At 43.8% G+C, this 21890-nt stretch overlaps 1 protein-coding gene across 1 annotated transcript in view; it reads left to right on the top strand.

Moving 5' to 3' along the window:
• The window catches only part of slc27a6 (solute carrier family 27 member 6), a 79390-nt gene that overhangs the window by 11295 nt on the left and 46205 nt on the right, over nt 1-21890 (top strand). The window contains exons 2-4 of the mRNA XM_078568978.1: nt 4178-4387; nt 11135-11293; nt 14016-14140. Coding sequence (XP_078425104.1) covers nt 4178-4387; nt 11135-11293; nt 14016-14140 — 494 coding nt within the window. The remainder of the gene's footprint in view (nt 1-4177; nt 4388-11134; nt 11294-14015; nt 14141-21890) is intronic.

Genomic DNA, 21890 nt, shown 5'->3' with positions numbered 1-21890 from the left:
TACAATAAGAAGGGGAGGATTGGGAACTTAATGTTCTGGCTATCAGGTATTCGAGACAGATAGCAAAAGAACAAAGAAGTGTGGAAATCAGAAAAACTGTTATAGCAGTGGAAGGGAAGGTGCAGTTGAGGAGTCAAAGACGGAATCTGTTGGTTAGAATTAAGATACATTAGAGGAATTATTACATGACTGTTATGTGCAATAGGACACTAAGTAGTGGGAAGGAGGTTGAGGAGCAAATTTGTGGGCAAACGACTGAAAGATATAATAATTACATGGTAGTAATAATGGGGAACATCTACACATAAGCATAAAAATACTGAACTGGAAGAGAGCTAACTTTGTAGGTACTTGTGCAAAAATCTTTGAAGGTGATATGGTAACGAAGCAGTTAATAAAGCATATGGGATTCTGGATTTAATAATTCAAGCTGTAGAGTACAAAAGCCAAGATGTTATGCCAAATCTTGATAAGCTGTAGTATTGTAATTAATTCTGGGTACCACTTTAGGAAGGATGTGAAGGTTTTGGAGAAGGTACAGAACAGAGTTACTAGAATGGTTCCAGGGATTACAGTTATGTAGATGAAGCTGGGGTTGTTAGACCTTGGAGCAGAGGAGGCTAAGAGGAAACTTGATAGAGGTATTAAAAATCATGAAAGGTTTAGATAGAGAAACTGCTTTCAATGGCTGAAGAGTTGAAAACAAGAGGGCACGGATTTAAGTTGTTTATCAATGGAACCAGAGGTGACTTGAGGAAATATGTCTTATGCGATGAATGGTTAGGTTTTTAAATGCACTGCCTGATTGGGCGGTGGATGCAAACTCAATGGTAGTTCAATCTGATTGACTCTTAACTGCCCTTTAAAATGGCTTGAGAAGCCTCTCAGTTGTATCAAACTGCTACAAAAAAGTCAAATACAAATAAAATCAGGTGGAACACTTGGCATCAACCTAGGCACTGTAAAAAAACAAAGACACAACCTGCTCGGTTGACCATGCAATGTCCTCTTCACTAGCATCTGGGGACTTATGTCAAAATTAGGAGAGCTGTCCCACAGGGTAGTCAAGCAACAGCCTGACGTTGTCATGCTCACTGAATCATACCTTACAGCCAATGTCCCAGTCTCCCCTATCATGATTTTTGGGTATGCTGTGCCCCATTGGCAGGACAGACCCAGCAGAGGTGGCAGCACAGTGGTATACAGTTGAGCATGAGTGGCCCTGGGAGCCTTCAATATTAATTCCAGACCTCATGAAGTCTCATGGCATCAAGTCAAACATAGGCAAGGAAACATCCTGGTGATTACCACCTACCGTCCTCAGTTGATGAGTCAGTACTCCTCCATTTTGAACACCACGTGGAAGAAGCACTGAGGACAGCAAGGGCACAGAATGTACTCTAGGTGGGGGACTTCAATGCCTATCACCAAGAGTGGCTCAGTAGCACCACAACTAAATGATCTGGCTGAGTCTTGAATGGACATGTCTGCCAGACTGAACCTGCGGCAGGTAGTAAGAGAAACAAAAAGAGGGAAAAATCTAGTTGATCTCGTTCTTATCAATCTACCTTTCACAGCTGCATGTGACCATGACAGTATTGGAAGGAATGTCCACCCCACAGTCCTTGTGGAGACAAAGTCAAGTCTTCACACTGAGTGCACCCTCCATCATGTTATATGGCAATACCATACTGTGCTAAATGGGATAGACTCAGAAAAGATCTAGCAGTTCAAAATTGGGCATCCATGAGGTCATCGGCAGAAGCAGAATTGTATTCAGCCACAATGTGTAACCTCATGGCCTGCCATATCCCTCACACTTTATCATTACCATCAAACTGGGGATTAATCCTGGTTGAGTGAAGAGTGCAGGAGGGCATGCCAGGAGCAGCACCAGCCGTATCTGAAAATGAGATGTCAACTTGGTGAAGCTACAACAGAGGACTACATGCTTGCAGAAACAGCAGAAGCAGTATGCTATAGATAGAACTAAGCAATCACACAATCAATGGATCAGATCAAAGCTCCTGCCACATCCAGTCGTGAATGCTGGTCAACAATTAAACAACTGACTGGAGGAGGTGGCTCCAAAAACACCCCTACCTTCAGTGATGGGTGAGCCCATCTTTCAGTCCAAGAGACAAGGGTGAAGCATTTGCAACCACCTTCAGCCAGAAGCGACAAGTGGATAATTCATCTCAGCCTCCTCCTGAGGTCCCCGCCATTGTGGATGCTGGTCTTCAGCCAATTCAATTCGCTCTATGTGATATAAAGAAATGGTTGAAGGCACTGGATATGGCAAAGGCATAGGTCCTGACAACATCCTGCCTGTAATACTGAAGACTTGTGCTCCAAAACTAGCCACACCTTTAGCTAAGCTGTTCCAGTGCTGTTACAACACTGGCATCTACCCAACAAATTGGAAAATTGCCCAGCAAAAAGCAGTACAAATGCAATCTGGCCAATTTCTAATCTTAATCATCAGCAAAGTGGTGGAAGATGCCATTGACAGTGCTATCAAACGACATGTAGTCAGCAACAATCTGTTCTTCAGTGCTCAGTTTGGGTTCTGTCAGGGCTACTCAGTTCCAGAAGTCATTATAGCCATTGTCTAATCATGGAAAAAAGAGCTGAATTTCAGAGGTTGAGATTAGAGGGACTGTCCTTGACATCAAGGCTGCATTTGATGGAGTGTGGCACCAAGCAGCCCGAGCAAAATTGAAGTCAATGGGAATCGGGGGTGGCAGCAGGGTTGGGGAGGGGGGAGGCAGTGGGTGGGAAGCGCTAAGCTGGTTGGGCCTTACCTAGCATAATGAAAGATGGTTTTGATTGTTGGAAGCCACTCAGCCCATTCCAAGGACATTACTGCAGGAGTTTCTTAGGGCAGTGCCTTTGGTCCAACCGTCTTCACTGCTTCAGCATAAGGTTAGAAATTGGGACTTTTGCTGATGATTGCACAGAACTCAGCACCATTCACGACTCCCCAGATATTAAAGCAGTCCATGCGCACATGCAGCAAGACCTAGACAATATTCAGACTTAGCCTGTTGTGTGACATAGCCTGTTACTTGCCACTTAATTGCCAGTCAATAACCATCTCCAACAAGAGAAAATCTAACCATTTCTTAATGTTCATTGTCATTACCATCATTGAATCCCCAGCTATCAACACCCTGGGTGTTACCATTGAAATGAAACTTAACTGGACCAACCATATAAATACTGTGGCTACACAGCAATGTGGTTGACCCTTAAAAAAAATGCCCTCTGAACAAGGGCAATTAGGGATGGGCAACAAATGATGGCCTAGCCTGCAATGCCCACATCCCATAAACAAATAAAAAAAACAGATCAGAGGCTGGGAATTCTGCAGCGAGTAACTCACTTCCTGATTCTCCAAAGCCTGTCTACCATCTACAAGGCACAAGTCAGGTGTGTAATTGAAGCACAGCTCCAACAACACTCAATAATCTCAGCACCATTCAAGACAATGCAGCCCACTTGATCTGCACCCCTTCCACTGTACAAATATTCACTCTCTTCACAACCTGTGCACAATGACAGAAGTGTGGATCGATCTACAATGTACACTGCAGCAACTTGACAACCTTCCAAATGAGCAACCTTGAACACCTAATATGATAAGGGCAACAGACTATTTTGGGAATACCACCATGTGCAAGGTCCCCTCCAAGTCACACACAATCCTGACTTGGAACTATATTGCCATTCCTCCACTGTTACTAGGTAAAAATTCTGAAACTCTCTTTGTAACAGTTCTTCCACATGGTCTGCAGCAATTTCAGAAGGCAACTCACCACTACCTTCTCAAGGGAAATTTGAGATGGGTAATAAATGCTGGACTTGCCCACAGCACTCAAATTCCAAGAATGACTAAGAAAAAGCTTTCAAAAGAGTATTGGATAAACAGTTGAAATAGAAATATTGGAAGGATATGGGGAAAGAACTGGGGAGTGGGACTATTTCCATTACTCTATTAAAGAGCTGGCATAGATGCAATGGGATGAATGGCTTCTTTCCCTGCTGTACTATTCTATGATTCTAATTTTGCTGCCTATGCAGAATGATTATTTTATAAGTAAATAATGTTCTTTAGAGCTTTTGATGTCTGATTTTCATCTTTATAAAGTTGTGTTTTCTTCTTTATAATTTGCAGATCTAGTTGATACTGTGGAGGACATTCTTACTGATATCCAGAATAATAATATATCTGTCTGGGTTATGGGGAAAAGTTGTACTCTCCATGAGGTGAATACCCTAGCAGATAAAGTAGAAGAAGCACCAGACAGTCCTGTGCCAGGATCGTGGAAATCTACAATCTACTTAAAGTCCACCTTTCTCTACATATTCACTTCAGGCACAACAGGTATTTAGGATTCTGGTTTTGTTTTATTCTTTAATTTGTTCTGTAGAGACAACTTTAATTGAAGAATGCTAAATTATGTATCTTCTTCCTGCATTACAGCACAATAACTTGCATCTGTATAGCACCTTTGACTTGAAAATATCTTGGGGCATTTTTTTTTAAGAGAAGGGAAAAATCATTGGAAATGGTTAAGGGAATAGACATTAAGCCATGGATTAAGAAATTAGGAAGGGTGACAAAATGTTGATCAAAAAGAGAAGCTTTTCAGTTCTGGGTAAGGAAAAGGAAAGGTTGAGAGGTGTGGGGAGGGAATTCCAGAGAGGAATTCCAGAGAGGGCAAAGGTATCTGAAGATTCTGCCATTACTGGTGTGGTGAAGGACGTGGGAGAGTTGGCGGGGGAGATGCACAAAACATATCAAGAGGGAATAAGGCTGGAAGGGTTTCCAAGATTAGTGGGCCAAAGCTGTGGAGGAATTCAAAAGATATTAAGTTTAATTTGTAAGGGACTGGGGGCAGCAATGACTGGGTTAATGGATATTTTAATCATGTAATCTTAAGAAAGAGATGACTGGCTGAAGGTTGCATGCGTCCTTTGAATAAGATTACAACAACAAAACATTTTGCATTTATATCCGGTCTTTAACATTACAAGGCTTTTTGTAGGAGCATAGTCAAATATTAAAAACAATTGTCAGATTAGGAGATAAGCTTGTATACAACTCAATTATATAAACTGCACCCATTAAAATACATAGAGGCATTGAGTACACAAGCAGGGAAGTTGTGTTGAATCTTTATAAAGCTCCAGTTAGCCCACAACTAGAGAATTGTATTCCATTCTGGTCACCACACTTAAAGAAAGAGCTGAGGATCCTTGAGAGAGTGCAGTGAAGATTTACTAGAATGGTTCCAGGGATGAGGAATTTTAACTACAAGGCTAGGTTCAGAAGCTGACATTGTTCTCAGTGTAGCAAAGGAGATTGAGAGGAGATTTGACAGAGGTGTTCAAGACTATGACAGGTTTAGGTAAGGTAGACAAAGAAAAGCTGTTCCTATTAGCTGATGGTACAAGGACTAGGGGACACTAACTTAAGGTTTTGGGCAAGAGATGTGGATATGATGTGAGGAAGAACTTTTTGACGCAGCGAGTGGTAATGACCTGGAACTCATTGCCTATGATGGTAGAAGTGGAGATGATTAATGATTTCTAAAGAAAATTGGATGGACATTTGAGAGAAACAAATTTGCACGTTGATATGGATAGAGCAGGGGAATGGAACTGACTGGATTGCTCTACAGAGAGCCGGCATGAACTTGATGGGTCAATGGCCTTCTTCTATGCCTTAATGACTCTCTATCACTCTCTGTGACTCTGTGTATAATGCAGTGTTTAAAAGTACAACAGTCTAAATTGGCTTAACTGTATCATGAACATTTATTATAGTTTCTTTCCATTCCTTTCACACTGATAGTGCCGTTCTTTCACTGAAGATATTTCAGTTGAGAATAACATGTAAAATCCAATAAAGCATTTTGGAAATGTATTTTTCATCATCAGTACCATGTAATTAACATAATCAACATTAGGAAAGTCCCATAGTCCTATGTGCAGTTGAGCTATTAGGCATTCTGTGGCATGAATATTCTAACTGAGCAGTTAAAATTGAAGACTATAGGACAAAGCAGTGCAAGGTCACTGCAACGTATTGCAGCTACATAAATGGCTATGAATGAAACGTTTTGTTCTTATCAGGAATTTGAGTCACAGATTCATAGATGTTCTCTGAGGGAGATGGGAGGTGCAAATCCAACCATAAATGAAATGTGCTCTTGTTAGACTCATTGCGTGTTGCACGCAGGGTACCACTGAAGTCACAAGGAAAATAAAGTTGCTAGATGTGATGGATTTTTTTTTTTAAATTGCTTTTGTATTGCTCTTTTACTGCTGAATCCTGTAGTGTAGATATTTTTTGCAGGTCAGCCACATAGATGTTAACCTGCTAGATTTTGTTAAACCAGCAAAGATGACCTGTTTGATCACTTTCTGTCGACTGCTGTACAATCCTATGTGACAGTAGCAAATTTATATGGCATCACTACTATGTTATCATTTACAAGCTATTGTGTTTCTAGAGAGGAAGAATGAGGAAAGACTTAGGGCTAGATTTTAACTTTTCAACCGTCTGGCTGCAGGCAAGCCCTGAAGCACATGCGGAACCCACAAGTTTTAGAAATGCGCTTGTCAGTGGCTTTTTAACCCAGCAAATGGATTAGCATCTGACTTCCTGGTTTCCTGAGCAACTAGCATGAGCGGGTTTTTAGAACCATAGAATGGTTATTTAATAATATATCAATTAGTGTATATATATATATGTATATGTATATATATAAAATATATTATATATATATAAAATATACTAATCATTGCACAGATGGAGGCCATTTGACCTGTTGTCCGTGCTGGCCCTCTGCAAGATTTTTACCTGAGCCATGTGCAAATTGGCATAGGGCAAATAAGATTAGAGAGATGAATGTGTGGCTCAAAGACTGGCATGGGAGAAGTGGGTTCTGGTTAGTGGAGCATTGCCGCCAGTACTGGGGAAAGTGCATGCTGTACCGTTGGGACGGTCTACATCTGAACCGTGCTGGGACGTGTGTTCTTGCAAATTGCATAACTAGGGAAGTAGAGAGGGCGTTAAACTAAACAAGGTGGGTGAGGGATCAAGCTTGGGTAGATGTGACAAATCAAGGGTAGATTCAAAGCAGGAGATGATAATAGTAATGTGGGAAATAAGGGTCATAGAACAGCACAAAGGGACAGAGAGATAAAACCTAAGAATACATCAATAGTCAAGACTAGATGTTACAAAGATAACAAAAAACAAAACTAAAGGCTCTGTATCTGAATGCGTGTAGTATTCATAATAAAGTAAGTGAATTGATAGCACATATTGAAGTAAATAAATGTGATCTGATAGCCATTACGGAGACATAGCTGCAGGGTGAGAAGGATTGGGTCCTGAATAATGAGGGGTATATGATATTCAAGAATAATAGGAAGCTAGGTAAAGGTGGAGGGGTCTCGCAGTTGATTAAGGATGGCATTGGTGCAATAGTTAGAGATGACCTTGGTTCAGGAGATCAGGATGTAGAATCGGTTTGGATAGAGATGAAGAATAGTAGGGAAAGAAGTCACGAGTGGTAGTGGTCTACAGGCTCACAATGTAGGACACCAAGTAACCACAATGTAGGACAATATATGCAAGAAGAAATATTGTGTGCTTGTGATAAAAGGACAGCAATAATCATGGGTGATTTTAATCTACGTATAAACTGGAAAAGCCAGATTGGCAGTACTAGCCTGAATGAGGAGTTCATAGAGTGCTTTCAAGATTGTTTTTTTAGAGCAGCATGTTCTGGAACCAACCAGAGGACAGGTTATATTCGACTTGATATTGTGTAATGTGACATGATTAATTAATGACCTCAGAGTGAAGGCACCCCTACGTAGCAGCGGCCACGATGTTGGTGGTTCTCGGCCTTTGTGTTGAGATAACTTTTTTGCGCACCTTTTCTGATCGTTAGCCTGACAGCAAAATCTGGGCCATTAGTAACTGAGCTCAGGGAGCAGGTCCTGACAGAAAGCCCAGAAATCCCCTCCCGTGTGCGCGCACACACATTTTAAACATTTAAACATTTGTTGGGCTGTTGTGACCGAGCTGCTCGTGTTTATAAACCAGAGGCCCAGCAAGAAAGAGTAGCACTGCTGGAAACAGTTGACACGCCAGGGGGTAAGGGATGTGTGTGCACACGGGAGGGGAGAGATGTGTGTGCGCGCAGGAAGGGGAAGGGGTGTCCGTGTGCTCACGCGCAAGGGTGCGCGCGTTGGAGGGGATGTGTGTGTGCATGCGCGGGAGGGTGTGTGTGTGTGCGGCACGCAGGAGTGGGTGCGTGTGTGCACAGGCAGGAGAAGATGTGTGGCGTGCGTGGGAGGATGTGTATGTGTGCGCATGGGAAGGGATGTCTGGACCCTCTATCGGGACCTGCTCCCTGAGCTCAGTTACTAATGGCCCAGATTTTGCTGCCAGAGTAACGATCAGGCTAATGGTATCACTTATCACGTGTAATCCTTTTTCCAAAAGTGTGATTTAGTCACAAAATTTGAATATGTACATTACAATGCTATTCAAATGTGCCAGTTCACTTCGTGTAACATAATAAATTTGGTTAATTGCAGCACATGGCACTCTAGATTTTTAAATCATTAAGGGAATTAATGGTTATGGGGAAAAGGCAGGAAAGTGGAGTTGAGGATTATCAGATCAGTCATGATCTCATTGAATGGCAGAGCAGACTTGATAGGCTGAATGGCCTGCTTCTGCTCCTATGTCTTATTGTTTATCATAACTTCATTGCTTTTGTACTATATGCCCCTATTTATAAAACGCAGGATCCTGTATAATTTAATGTGTTTAGAGAGAGCCAGAACTTGAAGCTATGGACTCAACATGGCAAGGCAGCACCACGCTTCGCAGATGCCTCCGTCGAGCTGCGAACTGTGAGGGCCTGCAGGCAGATTCTGGTGTCTGCTGAGAGGAGGAAATAGCCTGGCATAGAGTACAAGAAGGTGTGGTTTGAAGTTACTGAGGAGGCCTATAGCAGAAGCACCATGCTCTTGGATATAGTGCCAGAAGAGGTTTAATGACCTAATCAGGGCAGAAAAGATGTGCTGGCATGGCACATGCACATATATCCCAGTGTGTGTTTAACCTGACCCATTGGGACTAATTGGAAAACTTTTTCAAAGAGCTGGCACAGGCTTGAAGGTTTGAATGGCCATCTTCTCTGCTGTATGAGTCTATATTGACATCATGTCTGCTGGCCAACAAGTCATGGTGAAGCAGATTAAGGAAATTCAGGACAATTATTTTCTTAGACTTCTCTTTAGCGTAAGAACTACATATAATGTAAAAAGTCCTTATGCAAATACACAGATTAACCCAAGTGTCTCTGTTAACGACATGAAAATGCATAGCTCTATAACCACCCAAGAAAGCAGCTTGTTCCTTCTATTTTTTTATAAAAGGCAAAGAGAGTTAGAATCTTAAGGTATTATGTTTAGAGGTTTTGGTGAAGTTTACTTGAAAGGCTATGTGCCACAATGAGGTAAATGAAATGCAATAGATATCCATATCTGAGAAGGGGACACGATGAGGAAATTTAGTAGTGTAGAGAAGGTTAAGATAAATGCATCAGCCTTGTCCAAAGTTATGAAAGGGTTTGAGAATAAATAGTTATTCCACCTGTAGAATCAGTATCAAAGGCGCAAAATTAAGGGTTAATATTAGAAGCAAAAATGTAGAAATGTTCATGTATATGGAATGCATAACCGCGAGTGACATTTAAACACTGAGTGAATCAGCTTTAAGGTCAATTTAGATAAACACTGAAAAAAATTCAAACAGGGAGAGAGCATGAAACTGGGAGAAAATGTGGCTCCAGTATGGAACGGATGCAGAGAGCTGCTCTGAAATGAAATATTTCTGTGATTTTATTTCTGTGATTCTATTAATTCATTTTTGAATTTGAGTCAAAGAGGGGAGTGAAATTTTATGCAGATACAACATTCTTTAACATGCCTATTGAGTTCCATTTGCAGCTCCTCAGTAATGAAGCAGTCCATGCCTACATGCAGCACAATGTGGACAACATCCAGGTTTAGGTTGATAAGTGACAAATAACATTCACTCTGCAAAGTGGCAGGTAATGACCATCTCAAACAAAAGAGAGCCTAACCACTTCCCCATGCCATTCAACATCAAATCCTCCAACATCAGTATCTTAAGCGGGGGTCATAATTAACCACAGACTTAACTGTACAAGCTACTTATATACTGTGGTTACAAGAGCTGATCAGACCCTGTGAATTCTGTGGTGCATGACTCACCTCCCGGTTCTCCACAGCCTGGCCACCACCTACAGGGCACAGGTAAAGAACTTGATGGAGTACTCCCCATTTCCCTGAAAGGGTGCAGCTCCAAGAAACTTGACACCTTCCAGGACAAAGCATTTTGCTTGACTGGTATCCTATCCACCATCTTAAACATTCACTCTCTTCATCACTGGTACAACGTGGTAGCAGTGTGTACCATCTACATGATGCACTGCAGCAGCTCACCAAGGTTCCTTCAATCGTTGCTTCCAAACCTATGACCTCTACCACTAGGATAAGGGCAGCCACCTCCCAACTTCCCTCCAAGTCACACCCTTGGAATTATATTGGCATTCCTTCGCTGATGTTGAGTCAAAATCCTGAAACTCCCTTCCTAACAATACTGTAGGAGTACCATCACCACACTTCAGCAGTTCAAGGTGGCTCACCAACACCTTAAGGGCAACTAGGAATTTGCAATACATGCCAGTTTTGCCAGTGATGCCCACATCCAGTGAATGAATAAATATCTATTTTTTACTTTAAAAATTGGTATGACCATTACTAAACCTAACCATATGAAAGATGAAAAAGGATGAAAATTAAGGCCATCTCTGTTTAAAAATTGTATGTATTTTAGGTTTAAGAAGAATTGTGTGTCATGTGTGTAAGCCTTGTCTTCATTTTAGAAGTATGAAGAATAAACTTCACTCTGGGTTAATGTAATATTGTAGTACTTCAATTTGTTAATTCTTTACTTATTTATGTAAAGTTGAATGGTCTTTCAACATAATGTAATTTTGAAAATTTTCAGGGTTACCAAAGGCTGCTGTGATCACCCAGCTACAATCCTTAAGGGCTAGTGCTGGCTTTTGGGTGTTTGGAGTGACCAAGGATGACATCATCTATGTTCCACTTCCTTTATATCATGGTGCAGCCTCTCTTTTAGGCATCTGTGGCTGCATTGAGATAGGTATGTTTGCTTCTGAATTAAATGCTAATTATTGCCTGAGGAAAAAGAAGTACTGACATATCGTGCTGGATTTGAGAGCCCTTTAAAAATGGCAGTCAGGCCCCCATTCCCAGGGTTTCCAATTTTCAGGAGTGCCCTTTAAGGGTGTGAGCCCACACCCTGCACTCCTGACCTTGCTGGCTCAATTGAGGTGATAGGCATTCCCTAGTCCTCTGCAATTTTCATGGATTCGGGCCAGCTTTTCTAAGAGCCATGGCTCACAGCACCTCGGAGGTGTCATGAAACATAGTCTACATGAAGGAACCTTTGGAGGTCCTCCTAATGCCCCCTCATACTAAGGGATGCCATCCCACTCAATCCCTATTGCCCCTCATGCCTCCTATGACCCCACCCTTCTCTAGCGCCTCATGCCCCCATGCCAACTATTCCCTCCCACCAACCCCCAATGGCCCCTCATGTTACCTATGCCAAGGCTTGCCCTCCAACAGCCCATATGGTCCGTCATGTCCCCTATGCCAAAGTGTGCCCCCAATCAACCTTAATGGCTCCTCATGTCCCCCATGCCAAGCTATGGCACCTCCATGCCCATTCACCCACTATATACTGTATAGAACCAATGAACCCTATTGTGACAATAGGATGTATAAAAAAAGCTTTTAAGAAGTCATTCATTGGTAACTTTCCAATTTCTTAAAAAATATTTTTTTACGAGAGCCCAATAAAAGTTTCTATCATCCAGACCCTTTAAAGTATTGTGGCTGAAACTCCAAGCACTTAAAACTTATTTTTCTTGTGTAAATAAACACTAGGCAATTGACAGCACAGATCAGAGAGCCAGAGTTGTCAATCAAGCAATGTTTTCTCTGGTGCTCAGCTGTTTCAACAGTCTGATGGATTTATGGGCTCTCAGTCAAGCCTCATTCAGCACTCTTTGCTGAGAGCTTAGACATTCATTAGAATACGAAAACATGGGTTATGAGGGGCCAGAGAGGATGGGTAGGGGGGTCATACTTTGACATGGGGGCATGAGAGGTGGGTGGGGGTGCAAGAGGTGGCATGGATGGGGCATGGGGAGTGTGCAGGGGATGAGAGGGTGTGAGGAATGAGAGCTGGGGGGTCTTTCTGCTTTTATTATAACTGCAATGAAATCCCAGAGCACCGAGGTAACTTTCCAATTTGAACAGTCGGCCTCCGCACCAGGCAGCCCCTGTGGCTGCTTCTGAACTTCTTCCTTTATCCTGGCTTGGCTGGTCTGACTGCCACCCTCACCTGTCAACCCCACGCCCGCCAACCCTCCCCCACCACGTCCCTGTAATGAAAATCCTGTCCTTCCTGGCACTTTCTCCTGAGGCGGGTGGGCCAAACTGGGACTTTTCCTGACTCTCACTATCCACTCCTAGGATGACAATTCATAATAACAAGTTACTCTAAAACTGTTGAACTCTGGGCTAAATCATTTGTACATGTATTTATTTGGTGCCGTTGACAATATTAACCTTTGGCTCGTAAGATTTGGGGGTCTAGTCCTAAACCAGGATTTGTGCTCGTAAATTTGATTGATATTCCAATGCAGAACTGAATTCAAGGTGGCACTCTTCTGAGAAGGGGCCTATCTATTCTAATGGTTCAGATGAATGTTAAAGGCCCATAGTACTTTTGGAAGATGGGACACAAACAAGTAAATTGGATGAGAGTAGGTCAAGGATTTTTAAATCTTTTTCATCTGTGGAACCCTTGCAAATATTGACACCTCACAGGAATCTTAAGTCCTAACTTTTAAAAGATAGCTGTGCATCCAAAAGCAGCTTGCTGCCAGCATTCTAATTTTTAGTCCCTTGCCTTGCACCTAGAACCTAAGGTAAATCTGGATCGGAAATTGTGTCCTTATCCATCATCTGCATGTGCACTTCTCAAGAGGAATGAGTGGATAACAGTCAAGAATGGAAGCATTATTTGATATATTTTCTCTCTAAAGACTGCTGGTAGTGAAACCAATGTAGAACCTTCAGCACTACTCTGATTGGGGTCAATTAATTGAACATAGATCAGAGATCAAATATTAAACCCTACTGGTCTTTACATCTTACTAGAGGCAAGAACTGTGATCATCCCTGAATAATCATTGAATAATGATAACTTGGGTAAGGTGCTAGAGGGCAACTGGCACCAATTAAACCATATGTCAACAAGGATTGAACATTTTCAGGAGAAGAGGACAGAGGAGAAAATTAGTGAAGGAAAAGAAAGAAGAAGCAAGCTATGATCCGAAATAAAACCAGAAATTAGAAATAAACCCCTCAACATAAAAAGAGAAGAAACTGGTTAACATTTTGGTTTGAGACACTTCGTTAGTGCAGTGGAATAACAATGAATCACAACCGGAAAAATGTTAATCTATCTTTTCTTTTCAGATTCTGAAGAACAGCCATGCCTTCCAGTATTTTCTGTTTTAAGTTTGGTGTGGCTCAGTTGTAGTATTAGTTGGTGATTTACTTGCTAGACTGTCTGATGGTCCCAAATATTAACTTGAAAATTACACTGAAATTCTCTGGCTACATATCAACCCACTCTTGTGTAGTATATGTTCTGCTGCTGACCCATAATCATGGTCTTGCAATTGTAATTGTCACAGAAGCTCAAGGTTATTAACAGTACATGATTAGGGGAACAATTTTTTGTCACTGCTCAAATATCTGAAAGATACATTTTTGTGTTCATTTAGGTGCAACATTGGTGCTAAAGAAGAAATTCTCAGCTAGCCAGTTCTGGAACGACTGCCGAAAGTATAACGTTACAGTAGTCCAATATATTGGAGAACTCTGCCGCTATCTGTGTAATCAGCCAAAGGTAATACTAACATGATAGAGCTCTTTCCCAGCCATAATTTTAGGAAATTTTCCAAATACTGTTGCAGTTGAGTTGTTAGTTGATGTGGGAGCACTTAAGGCGTTTTACTGATTTCATCTTTCCCTGTGTTAAAACAAATCAGAACTTGTCTTTGGCTAACTTGGGGACCATGAAAGATTATAGCTTTAATTTAAACCTGAATTTTTGTGATTTCCTAATTCCTGGCAACAAACAGGAGCTTATTATGTTTTATTTGCTACTATGCTGATATTAAGAGGGCTTTATATAGTATTAAAATGCATGTTGTAAGTATTTAAGAGTGTACAGTTCTGAGTGTTGGATGCTATCAGAGTTTTAAATTATAAAAACAATCTTTGAATTTTGGATTTTCTGATAAACAGTGCAATTGTTAAAATTCTTTCATGGGATGTGGGTGTCGGTGGCAAGGCCAGCATTTGTTACCCATCCCTCATTGCCCTTGAGAAAGTAATGAGTTGCTTTCTTGAACCACTGCAATCCATGTGGTGTAGTTACACCCACAGGGAAGGAAGTTCCAGGATTTTGACCCAGCACCAGTGAAGGAATGGCAATATAGTTCCAAGTCAGGATGGTGTGTGGCTTGGAGAGAAATTTGCAGGTGTTGTTGTTCCTATGCATCTGCTGCCCTTGTCCTTCTAGGTAGCAGGGGTCATGGGTTTGGAAGGCGCTGTCAAAGGAGCCTTGGTGAGTTGCTGCAGTGCATCTTGTAGATGTTAATGCCACTGTGATGCTGCTGTGCTTTGGTGGTGGAGGGAGTGAATGTTTAAGGTGGTGGATGGGGTGTAGATCAAGTGGGCTGCTTTGTCCTGGATGGTGTCGAGCTTCTTGAGTGTTGTTGGAGCTGTGCTCATCCAGGCAAGTGGGAGGTATTCCATCACACACTTGACTTGTGCCTTGTAGGTGGTGGACAGGCTTTGGGGAGTCAGGAGGTCAGTTACTTGCTGCAGAATTTCCAGCCTCTGACCTGGCTAGTCCAGTTCAGTTTCTGGTAACCCTCAGGAAATTGATAATGGGGGAGTCAGCAATGTTAATGCCATTGAATGTCAAGGGGAGATGGTTAGATTCTATTTTCTTTGAGGCAGTTATTGATTGGCACTTGAGTGGTGCAAATGTTACTTGCCACTTATAACCCCAAGCCTGAATATTGTCCAGGTCTTGCTGTACATGGACATGGACTGCTTCAGTATCTGAGGAGTTACGAATGATATTGAACATTGTGCAATCATCAGCGAACATCCCCACTTCTGACCTTATGATGGAAGAAACAATTTGCATTTAGCTTTGTGTATTGAGAAAGTATTGATGATAACTCGATCTCTGTTCTCCAGTGGAACTTTGAGAAATGAAGGATTCAATTTAAGATAAATGCTGCTGCTAACAGTAATGACATTGTTGCTTCTTGTAAGTTAAGAGCAGTTGGCAATCATGGTACAGTGGGTTACCTGCTGAATGACTGTTGACCATTGTAGAGATACTGCCTGAATTTAGATTATTTTTGCCACCCAAGTTTAATATTTCAGGTTAGTTGTAACTAATTAAATGTGCAGCTCAAGGCATGTGTGTTTTCAAAATCCCATAGGTAGGCCTTGAGAGTAACTATGGTAGATACTAATCTTTTCAATCATTTTAAGAGGGAATTTATGGCAGTTATGGTCATAGGCTAAAAGTTGTCAGGATCTCCCACAGTAAACTGTCCCTCTGTAATAGCACAGAATCAGCCAATTCTACTTGTGTCTTTTGATCCTAGATTACAGGGAGGCAACTGCTAGCTACACCTCTATAGTTGAACGGGGTTGATTTAGGAGGTGCAGTTAATGGCACCCACCTTGCTTTAAAGGTGTTCACAGAACACCCAATCAATGATATCAACAGGAGAACTCTCTCAATGTTTAGATTATATGTGTCAATCATCAAAGGAGCCTGCACATCAACACCCAACGTACAGGAAGCTATCATGATGCCTTCAGTATTCACAATGCAGCTCCCCAGGATCTCTTGATGGAGGAGAATCAAATCAATGATTGTTTTCTGGGTGACAAAGCCTTTCCTCTGCTCCCATGTCGAATGATGCCAATAACTGTGGTCTGAACAACAGCAGAGGACTCCGACATTGAGGCATATGCCTCTACTAGAGTTGTCATTGAAAGGCCACTGGGGTGTTAAAACCAAACTTCCTGAACTGGTCAGAAGTGGCATTGCAATATGCTCCAGTTGGGGCCTCGAGTAGTTTTAGCTTGCCATGCCCTTCACAGCTTTGCACCAGAAAGGACTGCAATTTGAAATGACTGTCAAAGAGGCTCTTGTTCAGGTGGAACCAGAACTAAATGGAGCAGGCAATCATGATGATCAACATTCAGAGGATTTCTACAAGGGACATAAGAACACAGTCAATTTCTGTATTTTTACCTTTTGTGCGCCTTTGGCAGCACATCCTGACCCCCTTTTTCTGACTTGCAAGCAAAGAGATATATCCTCAATACACAGACACCTTTTCACATGACAGCACATCAAACCTCTTTGATCTTCCATGAGTATGCCTGTAATCATTACTTGAGTGAATAATTCAGCACCAAATGCACCCTTTCCTGTATGAATAACCTCCCTGAATATCAAAGCACTATGATAGTGACAGTCTATTTTAATCCAATAATTGCAAAGTGAAAATAATCACCGTATTCCTTCTTAACACCACTTTCTCTTGGATACCTATACACAACTTTCTATCACTTATTTTCAAGCTCCTCCCAAATGTGACTTAAGGACCAGACTTGTAGAAAGCTGTTGACTCTTCATGCTTTCCTGAAGACTGAGATGGTTCTCAGCTCATGTCAGCTTTCTCCTAGGCAGCTTTTGTGTCACCTCCCATGTTCCACTGGCATAATGCTGTCAGGGGAATTGCAGCGGAGGCCTGGCAGATGCAATATTATGCAGCTATGATTCCTGGGTGGTTTGACTTTCATCATTTCCTTCACCTTCATTATCATCTTACTGCTCCTGTAGCACCTGCTGCTTGTGTATCTCCAGGAAAGGAATGTATAGGCTAAGAATTGGTGAACATTATCTCCTTAGAATTAGGGCGACAGTGCATGTGCTCAGTCAGCAACTTGATGCTGGCCATTTACCATGGCTTCCTCCTCAGTAGGGTTGAGGTATTTAGGTTAGGGTAGCCCCTCCAGTTTTCTACCTGTGGCAGGCATTGGGCAGCAATTTATCCTGCAAGAAGATAAAGCAATTGAGGGTAAGGTTACTACTTGAGGAATGAATGGCATAGGAGAACTAAAGAAAAAAGTGTAGTAGTATGAGGCTAATAGCGTGGAAGAAGAGATTTTAGAGTTGTGTATATAAGTAATTGCTGTGAGGAAGAACTGAGTAGCTGCACTGCAAGATACCTCAACCAGTGAAAGGCTGATTGTGGAACCACTGCTTTAAGAGGGAGAAGAATGTCAATTGATACGCAAGGTGGGCAAGGACAAAAAAGGAGTGGTGTCAAGTGTGTTACCTTGTCTGCCCTGCTAAGGACATGTAAGTTTTTTTATGGTACTGTTCACTTGTCCTGAGGGTGAGGAAATTGTGGAGGAAATAATCACTTAGGAACTTTTCAGACATTTGAACCACTGCAGTGTTATTTTGATCTGGTCACCTGACTCCACTCTGTCTTGTACTTCAATCTGACTGGTGCCTTTCTCTGTTATCACTGACAGGAAGATTGGCTGCCACACAGGTGGTATAGAAAACCCACGTCTGTTCTTTTATGCAGTCTTGTAAAATTTGTGTTTGAAATTGAGTTTATGAAGCTTCTAACTGTGAAAGTTTTTAACCCTGTCTTTTGGGTTGATGCACGCTTTTGTATTTTTCATACATTATTATTTAAAAGAAAAGATGGGGTGAAATTTTCCCTTCTAGGACTAAGTCTCATGGTGGGGCGAGGACAGGGAGTGTTTCCTGCCACAGAAGCCATTGGGAATTCACGCAGTATCGCGTGGCCCTGGCCTCATTAATTATGCAGTCGGGGGTTTCCCGACATTCTGCATGGTGGCGCAAGATGGATGGCGCACGGCCTGCCATTATATCCAGGAGCCATATTTAAAGGCGCTCGGACAGCAACCTACACAATGCTGAGTGAGGAGATGGCTAGAAGAGGACAGGGAGCTCTGGCACCCAAATTCATCAATGCCTCCCTGGACGCCCTGCCTGACCAAGCGGAGGCTAGGAGAGATGTCATCTATCCACTGGATGGGAGGATGAGGCCGAACAGGGAGACGAGCCCTCATGTGGGCAAGTCTCCAGGGCAGTCAGTGCCCAGGGCCTCCAGCAGAGGACTGTCCTGCAATGCCACAAAAGGATGAATGACCTCATCCGCTCCACCAGGATAAGTGAACCCTCAGCTGCTCACACTCACCTCAATGAATGGTACAGGGGACATAGGCCTCAGTGGCAATGCAATAAGGTGATAATTCATAGCCCCACTGCAGTCTGCCTACTCTGCAAATGGAGAAGCCACTGTGGCTCCCTCACCCTTCCACACAAAGAGTTCACATGCTGTCTGGGATGCAGGGTTTGTGGGGTTTGGTAGGGAGGGGCTCGGGCATTGCGGTCATGAGCAAGCATCGCCAATGACATGCCTCTCTGAACCTTATCCTTATATCTGCATGGGCTCACCGGTCTGGAGGGTGCTGGCTCAGAACCCTTCTGAACAACCTGCAGTGCATCATTCACATGGCACACAATCCAGTAGGTTATTTGTAAGACTGGAAGCATGAGAAAGATACATGAAACCTATCTTCTCTCTTTGTGCAGGAGAAATGAAGCCATAATAGAAGAGAGAGGGAGAAGACAAGAAGGGGATGGCCACACTTAAAAGAACTGACCAACTTTGAGGAGCGGGCAGCCCTACTGGCAGAGGTGGGGTGGGACAGATCCATTGGACATGGAGAAATTGCGGCCTCCATCCAGTAAGCATCTGTGCATGTCATAGAAACCTAAGAGTCAGGTGTGCCTTCTTGTTGGAGGCAGCTCATGCAGTCACTCGGCTCCTCTCTCCTCTCTCACTGCAGGTACCAACAGGAAGAGGGCAAGGCCTAAAAGTGAGGAAGACCTGTCCAGCACACACACAAGCCTGGAAAGGAGCGAGGATATCGCTGATGAATAAAGTGCACATGTGGAGGCATCACAGCAGACACCTGCACCCTTCACCAGCCCAGAGACACAGACCTCGGTGGGTACTAGATCTAGTTTCAGAAGGGTCTCACATTCTGGTGGTCACTGCAAGGACACATGTCCGCAGCAGGAGGAGGCAGGGTCAGCTAAGTTCACCGGCACTTGGAGGACTGCTGGGGAAGAGGCTACTGCAAGGTTTGCGCATGATGACGAGCCTCTGGAATTGGCTTTCCAAGAGATACTGGAAAGGCAGCAAGAGATGGGGGAAAATCAGGCAAGGATGTCGGAGGCCCTCAACAGGGTGGCATGCGAGGTGGAGGAGACCATCTGCCAGCTGGCTGATGAAGTGGTGCTAACCTGTAGCGCGCATGGAGGTCTCCATGGGGAGGATGGTGGACTCCATGGAGAAGCTGGTCCAGTATCTGCTGGAGATGCGCGTAGACCTGCACTCCATCGCTGTAGCTTTTGCAGTGCAGGTTACGGAAGAGAAAACAGGGCACCTCGGCCTCTCTCCAAGTGCCCCTTCCCCTCAAGGAGTCAGGCAGGGGCCTTCGGGCACCCAAAGGGAGGGGGAGCTGCAGTTGGACACCTCTGGGACCTTCATTCAGGACTCTCTGAGAGTGTCTGGCCCTTCGGAATCCCCTTTTCCTGTGACCCCTTCAGTCTTGTCCCCTGTGGCCGCAGAAGGAGCAGGTGCCCCACAGCAGGACAGCCAAAGTAAGCCGGGGCCCTCCGGGCCTCGGGTCTCCAGAAGACTGTGCCAAGGTCATCCAAGGCAACAGGGCCAACTGGTCAGTAGGCTGCCTCCACCCGTGCTGCGGATGTTGGGGGAGCGCTTAGAAGAAGTGGTAGGGAAAGAAAAATTTAGAAGTTTCTGATTTCACAAATGGTTGCATGGCTGCACAATGACTGTTAAACTTATCACACTTTTATAAATATATTTCACTTGCACTTTAATCATGTTTGATGTGGTTTCTTAGCGATAGGCCTTAAGCCTGTGTCCACCAACATCTTGCGAGGAACGCCCCATGTCCCCCAGAATCAGGCATGTGCAGAGAGGCAAAGGTCTTTGCCAGGGCCCTTGTGAGCCATGTACGAGAAGTCTCCCGCACACACTGAGACTTTGCCCTTCACACACTCATCTGTCTCAAGGCCCTATCATTGTAAGTACTACATAATGGGGTTCCCCTTCAGTTGTCCATTTGAGCTGGCCTGTATCTCCGCCCACCCCCGATGATCCAACACACATGCAGCATCTCGAGATCTCCATCACAAAGCTCTGCATAGTTGCGAGCAGCCATGGTGCTAGTAACATTTGAACTTGAGTCTAATAATACCCTTTCCCCTCCCCTGGTTACCAAAACCCTCGCCGCCGCCACACCCCCCCCCCCACCCACACACACACACACACACACACACAAACCACCCCCAACCCCACCCAGTACTCATTAACCCCACCAGAATCACTTTTGACCTCCCCATGTCCACCCTCCCCCATTACCCGACAGGTCAATATTGAAGTCCCTTACCTTCCTGAACAGCTCATCCCCATAACAATAGATTTGCCCCCCTCATCTTGCCCCCCCCCCCCCCCCCCCCCCCCACCCAACCAAAATTCTGCGTCATCCTACGCATCCCCTCCAACAACCCTTTCGCTTGACGTCACCTCACCCTCCCACCCTACCAGCTCCCACTGCTCCCTTTAACGTCACCATCTCATCCTACCATAGGTACACTCAATATGATTCTCAGGATTCTTCCATTGATTCTACTGACCCCTCCTTCTGAGCCCCCTTCCCCTCTACACCCTCTATGCCCCTTCCCACCGGCACAACCCCCATCACCCCACCCACACTCCAACATGGCCCTTCCCACCTTCCTGTTCCATATCAGCTCATCCGTTCAATGACCCCTGCAGAATTTCTCTCTTTCCCCTACCACCCCAACATCCCCTGTCCCCTCCCTAGGTCTCCACAACCCTGCCCCACCCCGCCTCCTCATTCCTCTCTTACCCGTCCCCTCCCCTCAGTTAAACTTTTGCTCTCTCCCATGCATGTGGCCCCAGCCTTCACTCACTCTAATCCAAGGAGGGCAAACATTAAACAGTCAAATCATAAAAAGACATAAGGGAACTTATTAAATTAAATAAGAGTTATGTCTCCACTGTGCCCTCCAGTCCCTGCAGTCACGGAAGATCTCAAGTGTACTGGGAGACACTGCATGTTCTCCTTCAGGGCCATCGAGGTGTGGAATGGAGGCTGTCAGCCAAAGTGTAAACCTTCATGGCTGGTCACTGTCTCAGATTGAACCAGGTGACTCACAGCCTCAGCAACCTATTGAACCACCCATATTCTCCTCATCAGAAAGACCATCTACTTCCACTGTGGTAAACTGGAGTGCTATGTACTTTTAAGAGAATGTAGTTAATTGACCATGTGACTGTATTGACCAATCGCCACACAGCGCGGGCTACTTTGGTAACTGAAGTCTAGAGCTGGAGGTGATTGAAGAAGCACACATGGGGTAAAATGTTTAGCTTGGCGGGCGGGCGCAC

Source organism: Cetorhinus maximus, chromosome 2, assembly GCF_964194155.1.
Source record: "Cetorhinus maximus chromosome 2, sCetMax3.hap1.1, whole genome shotgun sequence".
Taxonomy (NCBI): Eukaryota; Metazoa; Chordata; class Chondrichthyes; order Lamniformes; family Cetorhinidae; genus Cetorhinus; species Cetorhinus maximus.
Note: the sequence above shows the minus strand (reverse complement) of the source record. Positions and strands in the feature narration are given on the sequence as shown.